The sequence below is a fragment of the Chanos chanos genome, chromosome 8, assembly GCF_902362185.1.
Source record: "Chanos chanos chromosome 8, fChaCha1.1, whole genome shotgun sequence".
NCBI lineage: Eukaryota > Metazoa > Chordata > Actinopteri > Gonorynchiformes > Chanidae > Chanos > Chanos chanos.
The window spans coordinates 19,945,347-19,969,023 of record NC_044502.1 but is presented as its reverse complement, the minus strand read 5'-3'; the positions used below and the strand labels follow the sequence as shown (position 1 = coordinate 19,969,023).

Sequence of the window (23,677 nt, the reverse complement as noted above, 5' to 3'; positions counted from 1 at the left end):
ACCACTAGATTCATTCTGTACCGTTTGAATTTGATCGTTGTAATAAACGTGTCGTTTGTATACCTACTCTTTGAGTACGTGATAAGTTATTTCCTAGTTACTGAATGTGGTGATCCAGGAACTTAGCTAGAAGTATTGAATTTGAAGAGTATTATTGTACCTGCTACTTTAATGCTTTTATTTATTATATGTATGGCTAAAGAAGAGGTATTCGGAATAATTTCTAGGTTCAGTGTTCAGAGCGCTGAGCTATAAATAGAGTTTTTCAGAATATCTGTAATTTCACTGGGTTCAGGTTCAGAAATAAGGATATGGTTACAGCTAATTGATATTAGTATTAAGTCTAATATTCACAGTGAACCATTAACCAGATTTACCTCCCACCATTGGCCCGACAACCTGTATATGAAAGAATTTGGCGATGGAGACCAAATCCCTGTTGTGTGTCATCTTTTTATCTCACTTTTACTGTAAGTGTTCAGTGTTCTGCTTATTTATTCTCTATGAGTGTGTGCTGGGATTCAGAGGGTAAATCATATTAAATGTCTATATGCCTTTGTTTTAACAGTCATCAGGTGTGAAGACATAGGACCGGATCAGCCTCCTGTTGTGGGGACTAAAAAAAAAAAAAATCATTTAAGATCTCCTGTAAAATCTCTGGTTTCAAAATGACAAGTGCTTATATGCACTGGTTCAGACAGAGACCTGGGAAAGCATTGGAGTGGATTGGGAGAATGGACGCTGGCTCAAATTCTGCTATTTATGCAGAGTCTCTGAAAGGCCAGTTCACTCTGACTGAGTATGTCTCCATAAGTACACAGCACATTGAGGCCAAGAGTCTGTGAACAGAAGACACTGCTGTTTATTACTGTGCTCGACAGTCACATTGACTGAGGCTGGTGAAACAGTTGTACAAAAACCACAGACTACTGTTCTAATGAATGAGTCACAGTACAGGAAAATACATTTTGTCACAGAGAGCAACTTTTTCACTTGCTTTTCAGGAACATGATCAGACCTGATCTGAGTCAATAGTACTGTTTACTGACATTCAGTAAACCCCTAATTGAAATGTTTATAAGATATATTGCGTGTGAAAGACACAGGTCCTCTGTGTGGTCCTGATAAACTCTGGATTATGAAAAGTCTGTACATCTGCCGGGCGGATGTACACACTGCATCTCTGTGTAGTATCTCAAATGCACAGCAGCTGATAGGAAAGCTCTTCAGCAGGTCGTCTCCAGACCAAGGAACATCACTGGGATGCAGCTCTGAGCCCTGGACATCCACAGCTCACGCTGCCTCAGAAAAGCTACCAGCATCTGTAAGGACTTTAAACACCCATGTCATCATCTGTTTGAACTCCTTCCACGTGGCAGATGTTATAGGGCCTTCAACACTCGCACCTCCTGACTGAGAAATAGGTTTTTGCCCAGAGCTATGACTGCTCTGAAAGAAGTCCACCAGTTCCCCATAGTCTGTCTGACTGACCCCATAACTGTCTGGCACAACTGACTTCACATACATGTACCTATTGCACTATGCCACCAAAAAAACTATATGGTACACAGGGTCCATTCTCATCCATTCTGTGTTATTGTCTGGATACTGTGTTCAATAATCCATATCATCAACATAGTGACAGCTGCTGTAATTAATTACCTCCGTGTACAAGACTAATACACTCACCCAAATTGGGTTTTTATGAAGACTCTTTATCTGCATTTTCATACTGGTCTGGCTTTGTTGCTGTGGTTTGCACATCTGAGCTGTTTGCATTATCTTGCTACTGCTTGGTCACTGTTTATACTGTCATATACTGTTTATACTGCAGTTTGGACATCTGAGCTGTTTGCACTACTCCTTACTGCTGGACACTGTTCACACTGTCTATACTGCCATATACGGTTTATACTGTTAATCCATACTGCATTGGCTCTGTTGCTGAATTGCACATCTGAGCTGTTGCACTATTTATTAACTACCACCGGACACTGTTCATACGGTTTGTTGCTTTTTTTACTACCTCATTGCTTTTTTATCTCATTTGTTGTTTTATTTTTACCTTATTTATAGTTTTTAACAAAATCAAGTGTGGAAGTTGCAAACTTAATCTCGTTGTACTTGTGGAGTGGTGTTACGTCCCAGGTGTATAATGGTGTATAGGGGTATGATTTAGGGATGTAGCATTAAGGAATCCCACCACCTGTGCTGGTTTGGATCGGACACGGGAACAATGTACAGGGGAAGTAAGTTATATTGGTAATATTTATTAAAAAAAAATAAAATAAAATAATAATTACAAATATATACAAGAATATTTACAATGACAAATATACGCATGAATGGGCAGAGGACGACAGACGGTGCCAAGGGAACGAAACGAAACAAAACAAAAACCACCCTAAAATACCTACACGAAAAACACACACTGAACTGCCAAACAAAAAAGTGGCAGAGCCAAAGGAATCCTAACTACACTAACTATCTAATAACAAAAATATACACAAGTGGCACTCGCCTCTAACTTATCTCTGTACACAGTGAAATACACCCGAGGGGATCCCCTACCTTACATGTCCTTCTCCCACGATAGTCAGAAACAACCAGAGCCAATGTGCAAACCACAAACAAAGTCAGTAACGAAAAGCACAGAACAGCAAGTTTGTTGAACAGCAAAAACATGAAAGCACAGTGTCAAAAAACGAGATCGAAATCTAAACACAGCACATCCAGCTTCTTTAAATCTTGACGCTCCGCGTCCACTTGGTTGAAGTGAGAGGGATATTCCCTTACTGGTTGGTCAAACGGGAGTGAGAAGGTGGGGCACAACACCAGGCCTGATGGGATCGACAGTGGGTCGTGCGGGCAAGACACACAAATAAAACGCACAGTGCACCGCATGTAACAAGTGGCAATTGTACTTGTCCAGTGACAAAAAAAGATATTCTGTTCTATTCTATTCTATTCTATTCTATTCTGTTCTGTTCTGTTCTGTTCTGGGGTCTCACTCCTGTGGGTAGGAGGTTGTCTCTTTAGAGGACTGAAAAAACAGTAACTCTGGAGGGCTCAGGATGGACCATCTTGCAGCTGAAGCCAAACAAGTTTTACTGTCCTTAAAACCCAACCACTGGGCTGGCAAACTGCTCAGACCTGCTCACAGATATAATCCTCAAAGGTTCTGGTGCAAGAATGGCACCCTGTGTTATTCAAATCCCAATTTAACCTTCCATCATCAAAAAAAATTGCTCCTGGTTAAACATACAACAAAAAACAAAACAAAAAGCAACAAATTAAAAGTAGAAAAAATCTAATTAAATGATCATAACTGACACCCAACAACATCCAGTGCTCGTAGAACAAGCTGTACAGGTGATGACCACACTTCAGAAGGTAAGCAAGCCCATTCTTTTTGTGTGGTGAGTGTTAACTTGCAGTGATTTTCTAACGTAAACAAAGCTAGTGCTATTAAATAATTGCAGTTAAGACACTGACTGGCAATGATGGTTATACAAGCATAATCAACTTTAACATTGCTGTTAATGAAATGTTAATGCTGTTAAAGAAAAACATTAGCTAAGCAGCTAAGTTAGATAACTGGTGGTTAATACAGGCTCCTTCATTTCATACAGGAAGGCCAAAGGTATCATTACTTTGGAAACACATGTTTTTCACAGTTCAACAGCTTTTTAAATTGACTCCAAGTTCCCCCATGTGTATTTTGTAGTGATGATTTCGAGATTCATATCTTCCTCAAGAAATACATACAAGTGTTGAGTGCATGCAGTAATGTTCATAAGTAATATCATAGTTTCACTGTATTGAATAAATATATAATCACCTAAAGCACTCCTTTATAAGAGACACTGCATGTATCAGCATGGATGATTTAAGAAATAGGTGCAGTCTGTTTAATAAAGCACCACATAGCTGATATTCACAGCATCTATTTATTTATTTAGAAAACCTGCACTTTACAGCAGGTATAAGAGTATTTCTTTTTTTCTTTAATTAATTGTGCCAAGTGAATGAAGTGTCCTTATTTGTTGGATCAGTTTATGGCCTAAATGCCATCCCAGAATCTACTTTAAAGGTCAAATAGTGTTGTACCTAAATGATGAAATTTAAGGCTGGGTATTAAGCACTCCTTCAAGAAAGGCTCTATTTAGATATATCAGCATTAATGATTTGAGAAATTAGTGCAGTTGCTCTAATAAAGCAGTACATAGTTGAGATTCAAGATGACCCCCAGAATAATATTAAACACCAAATGACCTTGCCCCTTAAATGATGACAGTCAAGGTCTGCTGGGTCATCACTGTCCTCAAAACCAGCTGGCTGTATTCACACAGTTAAAGCATGGGGCAGTCCCTCAGTTCTGTTTTCAAGTCATTTACATGAACATTTCACTTCAACTTTATAGATTATATTTGCATAAAGTATTTGACTTGTCACTCTTTCACTTGAGGGAAAAGATCAAACATAACAGATTTTCTCTGTAACCTTCACTCCCTCTGATGGTATGCATTTTTTTTTGTCCAAAATCCTATAATTAACATTTAAATGTGGAAATGGTTTGGTTCTTAAGTGCCTTGCTTTAGACTGGAACTCAGTGCCTCTAAAAATAAAAAGAACTTGTTTTCACTATAATATCTTTTATCTCTCACTTCTCTAATGTGGTTATTTTAGAATTATTTGAGGTCACACTATGCTCTTTCTTCTTTCATATATTTTGTGTGTGTGTGTGTGTGTGTGTGTGTGTGTGTGTGTGTGTGTGTGTGTGTGTTTTCATGAGACGTGTTTTAAAAATTCCTCAACATCAATATTGCTCTCAATCATTTTTTTACTTTTCTTTGTATCTTTCAATTTTATTATTTCCATCACTTCGTAAAATTAGGTAAGAAAACATATTAGTTCTTCTCCTTACAAGATTATACACAATTGGTATATTATATAGGCATTCGTAATTGCACATCCATTACATTTAATCTACCCATAATAAGTTATTGTAGTAGTTTCTATCTTTTACTTTAAGAACATTGTTAAGAAATATGACTCGACTTCAGAAGAACTGAAGCATGACCCACAGGAAACACCTGCACTCTCAGCAAATTTCACTACAGACTATAAATAACATCTACATGAACATTTTAAGTTCAAGTTCAAGTTCAAGTTTATTTAGAGCCCAATATCACTGTTTACAGTCTCAAGGGGCTTTACAGGCCACAACAGTCAAATCAAAATATGACGGCACCCCCTGACTTAATCCTCATGGCGGGCAAGAAAAAACTCCCCAAAAACCCAAGAGGGAAATGGGAAAATGGGAGAAATCTTGAGGAGGACCACAGAGAGAGGAGACCCCTCCTTGGTCAGACAGGTGTGCAATAGGTGCCGACCACGTGGGCAGTTACAGCTGAAAATAAATTGGGGCATGAACAAAGGGGATGGTGATGTAGACAGGAGGCTGACGGGGGATGGAAGATGATGACACCAGGATGGATCAGTCCACAGGGCGGGAGGAGTCAGGATCACTGGTGTCTCAGGAGTAGCATGTGTGGCTCGACAGAGAGAGAGAGAGAGAGAGAGAGAGAGAGAGAGGGACATTGTTAGATGTTCATTTCCACATAATGGTTGAGGTAAATATACATCGTGTGCCGAGTGCAGGCAGGGACTCCAGCAAGACTAACTAGTACAGCATAGCTAAAAGGGAGAGCTAGAAGGTAATATGGACATGATGGCACTCTGGGACACAAGGCGGCCACCCACTCCACAGTCAACAAACCTGAGTGAACATGTTAAAGTGGGGGGGCGACAGCATCCAAACATCCCAGTTCACCAAACAATCTATGCCCGAGAACCCTCCAGATCTGCTCCTTTGCCTAGTAAAGAGCTATTAGCAAAAGGCTTGGCTAAACAGATAAGTTTTCAGCCTTGACTTAAACATAGAGACTGTGTCTGAGTCTCGAACATTAATTGGGAGGCTATTCCATAACTGTGGGGCTCTGTAAGAGAAGGCTCTGCCCCCTGCTGTAGCCATCATAACTCGAGGTACCAACAAATAGCCTGCACCTTTTGATCTAAGTAGGCGTGGTGGATCATAAAAGACCAGGAGTTCGCACAGGTACTGTGGCGCAAGACCATTTAATGCTCTATATGTTAATAGTAAGATTTTATAATCAATACGAGATTTGACTGGGAGCCAGTGCAGTGTGGATAAGATAGGGGTGATGTGATCATATTTTTTGGTTCTAGTAAGAACTCTGGCTGCTGCATTCTGAACTAACTGTAGCTTATTTATACACCTAGTAGAGCATCCAGACAGTAAGGCATTACAGTAGTCTAATCTAGAGGTAATGAAAGCATGAACCAATTTTTCAGCATCTTGAAATGACAATGCATTTCTTATCTTGTTAATATTTCTAAGATGAAAGAAGGCTATCCTGGTAATATTATCTACATGAGCTTCAAATGAAAGACTGGAGTCAATAATTACACCAAGATCTTTTACTGCTGCACCTAATGAAAGAGAAAGGCCATCCAGAGTAACTATGTGGTCGGAAAGCTTACTCCTAGCTGCATGTGATCCTAGTACAAGTACTTCTGTTTTTTCAGTGTTGAGTGAGAGGAAATTCGTAAGCATCCAGTGCCTAATATCCTTTAGACATTCCTCAATTTTGTTAAGTTGGTGTCTCTCGTCTGGCTTCGCTGAGACATACAACTGTGTGTCATCAGCATAGCAGTGGAAGCTAATACCGTGTTTACGAATAACATTACCTAGAGGTAGCATATATAAAGAGAAAAGCAGTGGGCCTAAAACAGAACCTTGCGGGACTCCGAACTTTACCTCAGTATGTGCAGAGGACTCAGATGCTTTGTCCAGCAAAGATGCATAAATATTTTCAGAAGAACATATAGTTCATTGTGGAAGAAAAAATGACTGTTCTGAGTGTCTGACTGGGGGGGGGGGGGGGGGGGGGGGGGGGGGGGGGGGGGGGGGGATGGGGGGGGCAAGAGTGAACAGAAAGTTTAAGAATTATAATCCACCACGCCACCTTAGAGTATTTAAAGCTCTGGAAACTTTCAGCATTTTAACATTCTCCTTGACTTTTTTGTTGGAAGGTAAAGAGTATCAAAATCAATAAAGGACAGAATAGGTTAATGGCTCACCATTGCTGGCAACTCGTCACTTAATATGCCCCCTGGTGGTGCCAGTCAGTTTTATTAAAAGAGAAAAGGGAAATACCCAGCCTAAAATAGACTTGGACGTTCATTTGATGTTACAGGTTGTGGGAAACAACACAATTCCAACAGTGTAGTTAGGCTGAAATTTAACATTTAAAATCGTGTTAGTCAGTTGTCTGTTACTATCTTTGCCTCAACATATACAAAGTAACCTCAGAGTCTAGACAAATATACAAAAAAGATCATGAAAAATCATAACGTCGATATGTGATTAAACGTTAGAGAGTGACACTATGAAATATCAACTCTATGAGAAAATGACTAAACATTGGAAAAGTGTTAAAGAATAGACTCTTTTACAGAACTTGATAAATGATCAAAGCATTGCATCCGTTATTACAAGGCTGGTTACAAATTAAACATGTTTATCAGGATCTTTAATATATTACATTGGAATATTGATTCAAAATATAAAAATAAAGTATATATTTGAAATATTGCATAATCCTTGAATTAGAATATATGGTATAACTGTTCAGCTTTTAATAAGGGTTTTAGGAGTAAACCTGTCTAACTGATAACAGCCATGTGATTCTCAGTGGTGAAGTGGATGAGAGACACTGCTCTAAACAAATTCACTGTCTCACATCTTCATATTTAAACCATGTCTGAGTGTATGTGAGCAGAGAAACACCAGCTCCAAACACATCTGTCTCCTCTTAGACCATGTTCTCCTCCTCTCTGCTACTGCTGCTGCTGCTGGCAGCTGTAAACAGTGAGTACCAGTGAATTCACCTGTATTTTAAAAGTGTAGAGGTAATGTGAATTAAATTAGTTATTCTTGACTGTGTTTGTGCTCTGACAGGACTCCACTGTATTGAACTGAACCAGCCTGATTCTATGGATGTGAAGCCTGGTCAATCCATGACTTTGTCCTGTAAGATCTCTGGATATTCACTGACTGATAGCAACTACTGTACAAACTGGATTAGACACCCTGCAGGAAAAACACTGGAATGGGTTGGACAAATATGTGGTAGTGGTAACGCATTTTACAGTGAAAAACTGAAGAACAAGTTTCAGGTCTCCAGAGATACCTCCAGCAGTACAGTGTCACTGCGAGGACAAAGCCTGCAGACTGAGGACACAGCTGTGTATTATTGTGCTCGATAGTCACAGTGATACAAATCAGAGGACTCCCTGTACAAAAACTCCATTACTGTCAAACAGGCCTGTAGAGAACTGTAGAGAATTACACAGTAGATATTCTGTCAAAATGATATATAAAAATGTGCATCCCAAAAGTTACATAGTTACAAGTCCCACAGATACAAAGCAATACATAATCACACAGAGGTACAATGAGAAGTGATCTATATTTTTACAGATTAACAGGTTGTTCAAGAGTGAAAACACAGCTCTGTATTCTGTGTCAGAGATAATAAACAATCTGTAGTTAAGAACATGCCTTCTCTGTTGTGCGTGTGTGTGTTGTGGGTGTGGCATCTCTCTCGCTCTATCTACACTTCCAAATTGCCTACACACCTGCGATCAGTTGCCTCATCACGTCATAATATTTAAACCCTGGTGTTTCATCCACTCTTCGCCAGATCGTTGTTTCAGCCTATGCGGTAGAGCTCGCTTCTCGGTCACTCATTGTATTCTATTGTGTTTTCGTAGTTTGCATATCTGTGTTTATCTGCCTGTTTTTCTCGAAAGGATTACCTCTGTGCCACTCGGTATCTCCAGTGTGCCCTTCTCCTGTTATCACCCTTCAACTCCGTCTCATTAGTCTTACTACTAGCCTCACTCACAGCTCCACTCTGCAACCTCTCCCATCATCTGCGTCCTTGCCTCCTGCCTTCATCTCCTCTGCCTATTTCCATCTCCATACTACAACGTGTCAATAAACTCTCACTCCATTCTAAACCTGAGTTGTGTTCTGCATTTGGGTTTACTTAGTAGATTGCCACACCAGTATTCTGTGAGGTCTGATATGAAAACTGAATGAAGAGAGCAGCTTTCATCAGTTCATTTCAACACAACATGGTACTTGTGTTTGCTGCTTCTGTCAGTAGCCATACAAAATGCTTTAGTGAAAACATTTAAAAGATTCAAGATTAAATCTTAATTTTTTTAAGCTTAACACCAGGAACTTCCCTTTTTAAAGATCAAAGACGCACTCACGTACTGTGAACCTGTCACAGCCTGCACCTCAGTTTGGACTTTTAGTTTGTCATGTCTGTGTGCCTGATCTCTGTCTCCGCCCTTCATCTGTTCCCGTTTGTCTAATTATTAACCTTGTTAGTGTTAACCAATCCTGTTTTGCCCTGTTTAGTTTCCCTCTGTATTTAAGCCCTTGTGTTTCACTTGTCCTTCGTCTATTGTTGTTTGTGTATTTTGCGTACTGTCATGCTGCACCTTTTTGTTATCGGCTTTTGTTATTAGTTTGCACTGTATTTTGATCTTCATTTTAAGTAAAGCCTTCCGTTTCGTCACCGTCAATCATCGTGTCTTGCACTTGGGTCCTGCACCACACCACCAGCGTGACAGAACGATAGACCACACAAGGACCCAGCAAGACACTCCTGTCTCCCGGGCAGAGACGGCTCCAGCTCCTGACCTGGGTGCGGCGGGGCTCCCTCTCTCGGTAGGTTCTCCAGCCCCTAACCCGGGGGGGAATTTTTTGGGGGGGGGCTCCCAGCCCTAGACCCAGGCACCACATGGACTGTGGTGCTGGGCCTAACCATCTCTAGGGCTGTGTCCGCTCCTGGGTCTCCTGTCTCTGCCACCCTGAATTCCCCTCTTCAAGCAGTGACTCCGAAGGCTCCATGGAGGGTGCGCTGCCCAGCGCGAGGAATGCGCTGCCTGGTGCACCATGGAGGGTGTGCTGCCCAGCGCGAGGAATGCACTGCCCGGCACACCATGGAGGGTGCGCTGCCCGGCACACCATGGAGGGTGCGCTGCCCAGCACGTGGAATGCGCTGCCTGGCGCACCATGGAGGGTGTGCTGCCCAGCGCGAGGAATGCGCTGCCCGGCACACCATGGAGGGTGCGCTGCCCGGCACACCATGGAGGGTGCGCTGCCCGGCACACCATGGAGGGTGCGCTGCCCGGCGCACCATGGAGGGTGCGCTGCCCAGCGCGAGGAATGCGCTGCCCGGCGCACCATGGAGGGTGCGCTGCCCAGCGCGAGGAATGCGCTGCCCGGCGCACCATGGAGGGTGCGCTGCCCAGCGCGAGGAATGCGCTGCCCGGCGCACCATGGAGGGTGCGCTGCCCAGCGCGAGGAATGCGCTGCCCGGCGCACCATGGAGGGTGCGCTGCCCAGCGCGAGGAATGCGCTGCCCGGCGCACCATGGAGGGTGCGCTGCCCAGCGCGAGGAATGCGCTGCCCGGCGCACCATGGAGGGTGCGCTGCCCAGCGCGAGGAATGCGCTGCCCGGCGCACCATGGAGGGTGCGCTGCCCAGCGCGAGGAATGCGCTGCCTGGCGCACCATGGAGGGTGCGCTGCCCAGCGCGTGGAATGCGCTGCCCGGCGCACCATGGAGGATGCGCTGTCCTGCCCTGTTCCTGAGGCCGCTTTCCCGGCCCTGGTCAGCTCCCGTGCTGACGCCCTCTCCTGGTCAGCGCCCGTGCTGACGCCCTCTCCTGGTCAGCGCCCGTGCTGACGCCCTCTCCTGGTCAGCGCCCGTGCTGACGCCCTCTCCTGGTCAGCTCCCGTGCTGACGCCCTGTCCTGTTCCCGAGGCCGCTTCCCCGATCAAGCTCAGCCGACGTTGAGGCTGTTTTGAAGAGTCTGCTCCATTCCTGTTCTTCTGCCCGGTTTGGAAAGCCCGCTCCGGTGTCCGATCCAGCCAACCTCTCACCTGCTCCGCTGCAGAGGGGACCCATCAGCAGCACCTTCGGTCTTCCCTCTGTGCGCCGCTCCCACCCACCCGGTCTGTTCTGGTCTTTTGTTTTTGTTTGGGTCATCTGGGAGCCGCCCCTTAAGGGGGGGGGGGCTCTGTCACAACCTGCACCGCCATTTTGGACTTTTAGTTGGACATGTCTTTGTGCTCCTGTTCTGTCTGTCTCCGCCCCTCACCTGTACCTGTTTGTCTAATTATTACCTTGTTAATTTTACCAATCCTGTGTTGCCCTGTTTAGTTCTCCCTCTATTTAAGTCCTAGTGTTTGCCTTGTCCATTGTCTATCGTTGTTTGTGTACTTTGCACACTGTTATGTTGCACCTTTTTGTTATTGGTTTTTGTTCCTTTTCTACACCTGTATTTTGGTCTTCAGTTCAAGTAAAGTCTTCCGTTTAGTCACCTTCAACCATCGTGTCTTGCACTTGGGTCCTGCACCACACCACTAGCGTGACAGAACCATTACAGTTTTCTATGATTTGCTTACACACTTGTTGTGGAATTTTGCGCACTGTCAAAACTCTATGCACAAACGAATGAGACACAACACTTGGAGATAAACATCTCACTTCTATGTCAAAACTTAACAATCCTTTTCCAGAATGGCATTTTTGCGACAAAATGATACACACTTGCACCATTTGAATTACTCTTTGAGAGCAGCAGCAACACACTGTTGTACTTTATACAAAACACGTCTGCCTCTAGTATTTCATATACCTTTTTAATTTTCTCCTGTGAAAGATTGTTCCAGTACAGTACATCTACTCTCATTTAAATGAACACAAAAAAAGAAAGGCTTCAGGAAAAAAAAGCATACTGCTTATTTTTTTCGCTATTGTAGGTTTTTACAACAAGAAAACACAAAGAAAAATAGAATTGCAGTACAGTAATCAATACAATATGCTAAACTCAAAAATAATTACAGTAAAATTACAGTGCAATGGTAAACAAAAATTAGTATTGTAAGGGATGAGGTGGATGGTTTATGGGTCCTGCCCTCTGTCAGGGTCTGGCCACATCGACTCATTGACATCACAAGCAATGTCATCCCTGGCTAGGAAACGGAAAATATTGCCATGTGTGCCATATCCAACCCTGGACTGACCCCACCTCAATGTCTCCCCATGCCTCTTCCATTGCTTGCAGAAGAGGCAGGCGGGCATGTGGTTGGTGGTCATATACTTTCCAATGCCAAGCTGAAAAGAATTTCTCAGTAGGACTGAGAAATGGGGAGTAAGGGGGCGAGTATACAACTATGAAGTTATTGTTGTTGGTGAACCAGTCTTGGACCAGAGCAGCCTGGTGGAAACTAACATTATCCAAGATCACAACAAACCTGGGCTGCTCTGGTCTGTCCAGTACAAGTATGCAGTACATCCAGAAATGTGATTGTGTGCTGTATTGGAGCCACCTAGGGTGGCATGGTGATGGAGAACACCTTGCAATCTCCTTGCAGGAGCCCCAACTGACACCCCACCCCCACCAAAAGCTTACCTAAGATCTATTTGTAGTGCTAAGGCTCAGACTGATTGGTGTTCAATTACTGTACAAGTGTTTTCATGTGTGTGTTTGGGTGTTGCCAATTTCAGCTGTGTTTTGCATTTCTGATAGACGTGTTTTCCCAATGATTGCAAGAGGTTCATTGATGAACAATGTGTCTAATGTAAGAAACAGTGTGTAGTGTTTTGCAAACAGTGTGTTACAGAATTGCAAACAAAGTGCAAAGCCGAAAATGTGTTTGTAGTTTTGGTGCCTTTGTTTAAGATATGGTTGCAAAAGATAAGGTTTTGGTGCTTTTGTCTAGGCATTCACTTCCAGTGTGTAAGCAATCGGCAAAAACTGTAATCTGACCACTGCATGTAAAGCATCTTTACACACCAGTAGTGATCACACACACACAGTAGGTGTGGGAGCAGAGGGCAGCACACCTGCGCTTGCGACGCGGTTCCCAAGGACACTTCAGCTGTGGATGTTTTCCTGTGGGTACTGGGAATTGAACCAGTGACTTTTTGGTTACATACCCGCCTCTCTAACCTTTCGGCCACAGGCTGCCCCACGCATTACTTAAGATCCATTTCTTTGGTCTCTGTGGTTTTCCTTCAGGTGCCCAGTGTCTGGTTGTTCTCACACTATCTGAGCAGTCAGTAGTATTATTATTTTCTTTTTTTCTAATTTATTTTATTTCATTTTATCTTATTTTTATTTTTTAAACAATAATGCCCTACATACCTGTGGAGCACACAGCTATGAAATGGTACATTGTGGTAAATGTTGGTAAAAGTTTTAAGTCGTATAGTTACATATACAGTCTGTCTATGGTTTTGGCATCATTACAGTAGTGAATAAAAGAGTTTGATCTCATATTCTGGTTTAAATAGGACACAATAATAAAGTAAAAGTCTTTATAATCAGGTAGAAATATACGGAAATGGCAGAAACTGAACAGACACTTCTACCAAATACTCCCTTTTTCATTTTTTGAGCTACAATGTATAAATATGCTTTTCCATGTTTTCATCTGTTTGTATATTTATATGTTGGTTGAATTTGTTCCAAATACAAGTGAAATCATTTAAGAAAAGACCATGTAAACTATTCTTTCCTGTATAATCACACACGAGACCTGATAATGATAATGAGGATGAGGATGGTCATTCTCTTCTTTTACTTCTCCTTCTTCTTCCTCTTCTTCTTCTCCTTCCTCTTCTTCTTCTTCTCAATATTGCTATTATTAAAATGGAGGTAACAGACATAGCTTAATTTTACATTCTAGCCTTGAATAATGAGAAAATCATCACAGATTTAAAACTCTGATCACAATGCCTCTCACTGTATCTATTTAATTAGAGGATGGACTATGCAAAGTTATACTCCACTTCAGTCCTTTATAATCTCATGTCTCTTTTCATCTCTGTCTGCACAGTATTCACAGGGGCAGCACCTGTCAACTCAGCTATGAAGTAAAGATATATACAGTATGTGTATGTCCTCATGTTGATGTTTGAACAATGAAAGACATCTCTAAACATTCACTTTCATTTTGATGCATTAACTTGAATGTTTTTCAATTTGTTATCATTGTTAAACTTTCTTAAGTTTTTCTTTAATCGATTACTGTATTTTCTTTGTTTACAGATGTAATGGGTCAGACACTGACTGAGTCTGAACCAGTGATCATCAAACCTGGTGGATCTCATAAACTGACCTGTACAGCCTCTGGGTTTACCTTTGGTGACTATAGCATGAGCTGGATCAGAGACTGTGGCAAGGCGGTCAGCGAGGTTCACTTTGGGCACACTTTTTAACCGGTTGAATGCTCTGCAACGTGCAAAGATGAATTGTTGTGCTTCATCTTTTATCCTGGTTAACTGTGAGAGTGTTCAATGACCATTAAAGTTGTTTGCATATTTAGTGATAGTGATACTCATGGCTGATGGGGAAGCACCCCCCTTTATCATCTGTACATTTATAACAGAATAAACAGTCAATCTGTTGAACTGTTTACAATGTGGAACACGTACTGTAAGCTTTACCAGACACATAATATGATGTCTGTTGTAAATTTTACCTTCAGATAACATTAACAAGCCAGGGTGTGTATTTACTTGATCCAAAGCTCATTGTTACAATGATTCCTGAGTTTGTAAAGGAGACACACAGCATGGAACAATATGTGATATATTTATTGCACAACAGAATTAAATTCGCTATCTGAACATTTGCTAAAAGTTGCAAATAACTCACTCTGTGTGTTTACAAAGATGGTTTCTTGAGTGCACACAGTGACCGGAGCAGGTGACAAAAATGGAGTAATAAATCGGCTCTCGCAGCACCCTCACAAGTAAAACATGTACACACACAGTAAGGCAAATTGTTTAATACTTTAAATTTATTAAAGGATTTAAGTACGGTGTTGCCGAAATCAATAAAATCTAAATTGAGTTGATTTCATATCAATTAATTTGGTCAAAATTTGGGGCCTAGTTGATCTGAGGTTGTGTAATTTTCACTCTAAATATGTGTGTGTATACAAATCTTGAAAAGAAAGATAAAAGCAGAGAGCAATGGGGAAAAACTCCACAAAGTGTGTGAAAATAAAATCATTCTTCAGGTAAAGTGAAGTTGTTGACCTTGAAGAGGGTGATATTCATCTTCAAGTGATACTGTTTGTTTTCAATGATGTCTGAAAGGTACATTTTATGAACATGCGGACATATGTTCAGACCATTCATAATTTCTCATTGATATTACAGTTTTTGCCGATTGCTTACACACTGAAAGTAAATGCCTAGACAAAAGCACCAAAACCTTAACTTTTGCAACCATATCTTAAACAAAGGCACCAAAACTACAAACACATTTTCGGCTTTGCACTTTGTTTGCAATGCTGTAACACACTGTTTCTTACATTAGACACATTGTTCATCAATGAACCTCTTGCAATCATTGGGAAAACACGTCTATCAGAAATGCAAAACACAGCTGAAATTGGCAACACCCAAACACACACATGAAAACACTTGTACAGTAATTGAACACCAATCAGTCTGAGCCTTAGCACTACAAATAGACCTCAGGTAAGCTTTTGGTGGGGGTGGGGTGTCAGATGGGGCTCCTGCAAGGAGATTGCAAGGTGTTCTCCATCACCATGCCACCCTATGTCGCTACAACACAGCACACATAATCACATTTCTGGATGTACTACATACTTGTACTGGACAGACCAGAGCAGCCCAGGTTTGTTGTGATCTTGGATAATGTTAGTTTCCACCAGGCTGCTCTGGTCCAAGACTGGTTCACCAACAACAATAACTTTACTGTTGTATACTTGCCCCCTTACTCCCCATTTCTCAGTCCTACTGAGAAATTCTTTTCGGCTTGGCATTGGAAAGTATATGACCACCAACCACATGCCCGCCTGCCTCTTCTGCAAGCAATAGAAGAGGCATGTGGAAACATTGACGTGGGGTCAGTCCAGGGTTGGATATGGCACACATGGCAATATTTTCCCTGTTTCCCAGCCAGGGATGACATTGCTTGTGATGTGAACGAGGTGATACGGCCAGACCCTGACAGAGGGTGGGATCCATAAACCATCCACCTTATCCCTTACAATTCTTTACAATACTAATTTTTGTTTACCATTGCACTGTAATTTTACTGTAATTATTTTTGAGTTTAGCGTAACATATTGTATTGATTACTGTACTGCAATTCTATTTTTCTTTGTGTTTTCTTGTTGTTGTAAAAACCTACAATAGCGAAAAAAATAAGTGCTATGCTTTTTTTTTTTTTTTTTTTTTCTGAAGCCTTTCTTTTTTGTGTTCATTTAAATGAGAGCAGATGTACTGTACTGGAACAATCTTTCACAGGAGAAAATTAAAATGGTATATGAAATACTAAAGACAGAAGTGTTTTGTATAAAGTACAACAGTGTGTTGCTGCTGCTTTTCAAAGAGTAATTCAAATTGGTGCAAGTGTGTATCATTTTGTCGCAAAAATGCCGTTCTGGAAAAGGATTGTTAAGTTTTGACATAGAAGTGAGATGTTTATCTCCAAGTGTTGTGTCTCATTCGTTTGTGCATAGAGTTTTGACACAATGAGTGAAATTCCACAACAAGTGTGTAAGCAATCATAAAAATACTGTAATCTGGCCTTGAGATGAATGGGGAAATAAAGTCTTAAATCATTTCACTCATTTGCGTAGAGAAGTAACTGTAATTAAAAGTCACAAATTCAAGGTTTCACATAATTCTAATGATGATGCTGTATCTGTTTCTGAAAATAAAAATGAAGAATAAAAAAATAATAAAATAAAAAGGTAGATAAAATTATGCAATCAGTTACAGGGAGAAACAATGAAGAAAGCATGGATAGCACAACTCATGTGGTGTGACTCCTCTATGTAAATTCTCCCTCTTTCTATCTCATGTGACCAGTTTCCATTTAAATTATTTACATAGCCTCTAAACTCTACAGGAGACATTTTCAAAGGTTGACCTTCAAAACCAAGCATGTTCTATTTATCTCCAGTGCTGCTCTTGGCAGCCACGTCCTGCGAGTTTATATGGTCTAATTACAGTAATTAAACCTGCTGTTTTTTGAAATTCATTTTACTGACAGTATTGAGTATTTGACTGAGTGTCTCATGTTTTTGTAATAATTATTGAATCTCTTCCAGGTGTCCACTCTAATGAGCTGATTCAGCCTGACTTTTAGACTGTTCATCCAGGTCAGCAAATGACCATCAACTGCAAAGTCTCATATTCAGTTACTAGTGAATCTACAGCTTGTATTTGATAACCAGCAGGAGAAGCTCTAGAGTTCATTGGACTTATCTGGAAAAATGGAGGCTTACATGACATAGAGTCTCTGAAAAACAAGTTCAGTATCTCAAGAGACACCAGCAGTAACACAATAATATTACAAGGGAATAATCTCCAGACTGAAGACACAGCTATGTATTACTGTACCCGTTACACACATTATTTCCATCTGGTAGAGGAGCTGTACAAAAACTCACACACAGCCTCAAAACAATACTTATATACAATGTCACACTTTACATTACTGCCCAATGATCTTACTACATATAGGAATATGTGTTTTAACTGTATAACACATACGTATTTTTTTCTGAACAGTTTCTATTTTAATGTAAGGAGCTATCAGCATGCTTGTGGCCACCTGTCAGGACCATTTCATTTTCAGACTGTGCACAAACACATATCAAATGGATAATGAAGTATAACTGTAGTGATGGCATGTTCACATAGTTATGCACACATACACACATGCTCACTTACAGAAAATAATTCACATTCATTCATCTTATTGTTACCACATTGGGAATCTGAATGCAGAACTTCACAAGGGGAGACGAAGTATGATTCTTCACCCTGGGAAAAAAAAAATGAAGTGTATCTGTTCTTTAAAAGGCAGTTAAATCAAATTGAAATACTTAATATTAATCCACATCTCAATATTGAAATACTTATTTAATGATTACTTAGTTAAAAGGTTGGCCACAGGATATTGGGGGAAAAAAAAAATTAACCTTTCATTTTGACTGTTGTTATTGTTTTCTGATTCTGAATGTATTTCTTTAGGTGGCTGTAAAATCAAGATAAATGTTCACTGCAGATCACAGGGGTTTGACACTCTCAGTCCAGTCACACCAGTGATTATGATGCAGTAAGGTGGAGTTTATGCAAAACTGTCAGAATCTCTTTCACTATTTCTTCATATCTCACACTGCAGTAATACACAGAGAGGACATTGTTGGCTTTAAACTGACTTCTCTAGAAACTGTTAATAAAGCCATGACTTTCACAGAACTCCTTCTATTAACTGTGTGTTTAACAGGTGACTCTTTTTTCCTTTGTGTGCTAAGGACTACATATCCAATGGTTATGAATCTTGCTTTTCAATGTTTCATTTTCCTGTTGACAGGCATGAGGGGACAGACACTGACTGAGTCTGAACCACAGGTCATTAAATCTGGTGGATCTCATAAACTGACCTGTACAACTTCAGGCCTCACATTCAGTAGCTATGGTATGGCTTGGATCAGACAGTCTCCTGGGAAAGGTCTGGAATGGATTGCATATATAAGCACCACTAGTTCCAAAGCAGCAAAACACTGAACAGACACTTCAGTCAAATACTCCTCTTGTTCAGTTGTAAGCAACAATTCATATGTTTGTACTCTCTAAATCACACATGCCGCTTCTTCTCTGCTTACATAAGAATTGATTAATTCTGTTGATTTTGTTTCAAGTACAGGTGGACTCATAAAAGCAAAAATAAATAAATAAATAAATAAAATACTCATCACAATGGCTCTCATTTTATTTTTCACTTTCACTTTTCAGGCTCTAGAGGGCAGATCATGCAAAACATTCTATTCTTTCATCATCACATACTGGATCTGTTCATCCATGTGAACCAGTCTATCATTTATAATCAAACACCAGATTTATTCATTCATTGTAAACTAGTGATTATAAGCTCCAGTCACCACTTCCCTGCACATCTTTGTTTTAACCTCTTTTATTGTCACAATTAATGAGTAATAAAGAGCTTGATAATTTAATTGATCAGTTGAATCAGGTGTGTCAGTCACTGAGTTAAAACAAAGACTTGCAGGACAGTGTGGCCCCCAGGACTGGAGATGAAATCACAGACGCAAACAATTTCTGCCCCTTTTTAAGCAAGGTCACTGACCCTCTCACGATGAAGCTGAGGGATATTTTTATTCCAATTTCCAAGCTGTTGATAGATGACAGGACTTTTTCAAATGTATTATGTTTAAATACTTTTTTATTTACAGAGGTAATGGGTCACTCACTGACTCAGCTTGAACCAGTGATGATTAAACCTGGTGGATCTCATAAGTCGATCTGTAAAGCCTTTGGCTTTAACTTCTGTAGCTATCAAACTTTTTTGTACTGTACAGTACAGTACTAATGACTCTCAAATGGCTTGACGGTTGGTAGATGGGTCACTGGGGTTAATTATATATATATGACCCAAAAATCTGTTTCACAAAAACCTGGTAAACTTTTAGCTTGTTTTTGGATGTCTGACTTTTTCAGCATTTCTTGATGAGCTAGTGAAATACTGATGGTAAAAACTGATGTGTCATCTCTCATTAGTGAATTTGATTATCCAGTCTCACACTCTAATTCTTTTTCAAAGCAGAGCATTCATGTGTGTAATAAGGAATGTGGAAATCAAGAAACAGACAAAAAAGACAACCCCCCCCCCCCCCCCCCCCCCCCAAAAAAAAAAAACAAAAAAAAACCCAATGTAATATCCAGTGCATTAATCCTCGCTAACAAAGTTAGAAAGATAATGCACTTATGTGTCATATGTCATCACAACCTGATTTTGCCAAATTACAGATATTATGCCATTAGTGAGGGTCGGGGGTTCGAGCCTGGTTGAGCCACAGTTGACGTCAGCAAGGGAATGTGGTCAAGTAAAGTGCTACACTGCAACATCCAAAGTCCCTGCAAAGGGCACCGCCTTACCCCCTACAAAGAGGGGTTCCTGGTGTAAAAACAAAAAAATGGACATTATGACAACCTTACTTTCTTCATGGTAAATTATTTGACAGGAAATGAAACTGACAACAATTCATAAAAACATAATGCAATGTTTCTAAGTGATGTGTGCATAGAAAAAACTAGTTGGGTAGCTGTCAAAATTATTTTACCATCAGCCATAAATTTAACATCAAATTACCTGAAAACAAAAAACAAAACATGTAAAGATAATGAACAATGCTGTAAATGCTTCCACATGCTTCTACTTCCAAATTTATATCCAATAGGAATTTCATACATTGGAAACGTGCCTTTGATAGAGTGTCAAACCTGTGTGGCATCATACAAAAAAAAGTTCTATAAACTGTTATGAATGCTAAACCCCAACCAAAATTTAACTTTTCACATCATTTTATACAAATCTATTTGCAGGATTTTGTGTCAAGTGTAAACTGTCAACTCACACTGGAGAGTTCACTAAAATAATTGCAATGTGAACAGATTGTAAATGAAGCAAGGAGTAAACTTGATATCGTGTCAGTAAATGTGTTTCCTGAGTCTGGAACACTCAGTAAGTGTCATCAACCAAAACACAGGAATGTCTGGAATCTCTTAGGTCACTGACAAAGAGGAAATCAGTTTTGACACTAAAGGTTTTGATGGCTTTGTTGGTCTATATGCAAAATCACTCTCGACAAATACATGCAAAATCACTCTCATTACAAGGTAACTCAACAAAAGACCTCACAAAGAAACCAGAAAAAAGGTAGTGGAATTTCTAGTGGAACTCAAAACCAGGTCAAATAACAGAAGACAAGACAGACGAGACAGGGCAGAAAGGGAACAGAAACAGATAAAATGACAATGAATGAATAAGAGAAACAACTGAAACGTAATGGTGAAGTGGCTAGCAGAGGGAGGAGGAGAAAACCTGGGCTGTTACAAGACAACCGCAGACATAAACAAACAAGGCATTAATTCAATGACTATTTTGTCTGGTGAATTTATTATTTAAATTATTGGAATTATATCAAGGTCCTTACTAATCACAGGCCACTTGAGTAAAAAGGAGATGATTCGAACACACACACACACACACACACACACACACACACACTATATTATTATTATTATTATCATTATTATTAGTAGTAGTAGTAGTAGTATTATAACTAGCAACACGTCATTGATCAGTGAATCAAATAAAGATAAATAGTAAATGTTAATCAGCTGAGCTCATGTAAAACACCAGCAGTAACACAATAACATTACAGGGGAATAATCTAAGGAGACTGAATACACTGCCATGTATTACTGTGCCAAGTAGCCACAATGTTATAAATTATCAACTGTACAGAAACCACTATGTAAGAGTTTGTAAAAAGCATACTCTTTTGCCAACCTATTTCCCTATCTTAGTTATTGTATTCTCCCAAAAATGTAGTCTTCATGGTGACCGAAGAAAGAAAGAAAGAAAGAAAGAAAGAAAGAAAGAAAGAAAGAAAGAAAGAAAGAAAGAAAGAAAGAATGAAATGAAATGAAATGGAATGAAATGAAAAGCATGACTCTTGAGTAAAATCGTTTCATTCTTGAAAGCAGAGACCCTTTTACATTTTGGTAATAGATCACAACAGTATTACCTCTAAGCACAATAGTGACTCAGTAAACTTAAACTGACATTTCATCTCACCAATGACATCACTTTATAAATGTAGTACTTTCCAAATATTCTGCTATGAAAACTTACAATTAAAATACCCATTCATTTAATCTACACTTTAATCTATGATTCAGCATCCACTGCAATAATGTCAACTCGTCCACCATAAACTGATAGGATGGGATTTCGTTATCATTTTTTTTTTTTAATGTATGAAATTCTCATATTTGAAACAAAAATTGGACATATCAAGAGACATTTGTGCATTTTTGTAAATGTGTTCCCCACAGAAAACACTTTATTAAAACTAATAATAATAATAATAATAATAATAATAATAATAATAATAATAATAATAATAATAATAATAATAATGCTTCGTGAAATTTTGAAAAGATTAAATAATGGCTGCAAGCACATATATCATAGACATAAACATACTTTTATTTTCTCATCCTCTAACTGCGATCATTTATTCCTTTCACAGATCTAAATGAATTTATGTTTCATTTATAATTTCTCTCAGTTCAGTTTAAAAGAGCACCCTCTTATTCATACACAAGAGAAGTAAATTAAAGGATCCTGAAACCTTAAAGTGGGATTCAAACAGTTTTAATAACACACAATATACTTAAACATCACAGACAGGGGGCAGTCTTCTCTATATAATGCAGCTCATTGGCTGTTTTGAGATTGTGCGGTGATGAGTCTCTTCAGTCACATCCTCTATCCCTCTCCCTGACTATAACAGTTATGCCTCATGCTATTGTCCACTATTTCTCCTCACAGAACACCTTGGCCAATGGAAACCACACTCACTGCATCTTTCTTACTTCAGCTGCTGGCATGATTGTGCTCTGAGCTGATTCTATGATGAGAATCAAAGGCAAGCGCTATTTTGGCATTTCTTTTAAAGATTTTAATTATGAAAAGTATCCTCTAGCAAAGAAGATGAAAAAAACAAACAAACAAACAAAAAACCCCCAACTGCAACTAGTGTTTCAAAAGAAGATTTAAATACCATTGTTAATAACCATGACTGAGAATGAATGATTAGGTCTCATTTGATTGGCTGTTTGAGATATTGTTTCAGCATTTATGTCTCCGCCTACTTCTCATTATGGATGTAAATGATGACTCTGATGTATTCATTGCTCTCTGCATTAGGCTTAGTTCACTGTACAGTGCTAAAGATGACACATACACTGCTCTCTCCTCTTCACATTGAGCCTTGCTCGTGTGTATTTTAAAATCAGTTACTCTATGTAGCATCATGTTTTATATCACTACTTTTTTTTTTATAGTGGTTAGTTGTTGGTTATATTAATATCAATTCAACTGTACTTCTTTTTTTTCACAGGGGTGAACTGTCAGAATCTGGAATCCATTCCTTCCACTTCAGTACAGAAAAGCCCTGGTGAAAGTCTCAATCTCTCATGTAAAGGATCTGGGTTTAATTTTGGAGGCTATGGTATGCACTGGATCAGACAGCCAGCTGGGAAAGCACTGGACTGGGTGGGGGTTATCTGGGGGTTATCTGGTATGCCAGTAAAACCTTATATGCAAAGAGTTTTGAAGGACGAACTGAAATCATCAGAGACAACACCAATAGTTTGGTCTATCTGAAACTGTCTCATCTGACATTAGAGGATTCAGCTGTGTATTACTGTGCAAGGTAAGCACAGTGACAGAAACTCATGATGAAGCTGTACAAAACTCCCAAAGGACAGAAGAGACACTGATGATGAGATTATTGCTTTTTCTGTAGACTGAACGGGTGATTGTAAAGCATACTCTGTTTGTTGAAGAAAGTTCATGCGATTCACAATTTGAGATCACAAAGATTTGAGGAAGCCTTTGAAGACTACAATGTTC

The 23,677-nt window shown here is 39.9% G+C and overlaps 1 gene segment (V, D, J or C); it reads left to right on the top strand.

Moving 5' to 3' along the window:
• Nucleotides 1–7,908: 7,908 nt before the first annotated feature.
• Nucleotides 7,909–8,355, top strand: LOC115818842 (Ig heavy chain V region 914-like). The segment is given in 2 exon segments: nt 7,909–7,957; nt 8,048–8,355. Coding segments are annotated over 2 exon segments (357 nt in total).
• Nucleotides 8,356–23,677: the final 15,322 nt, after the last annotated feature.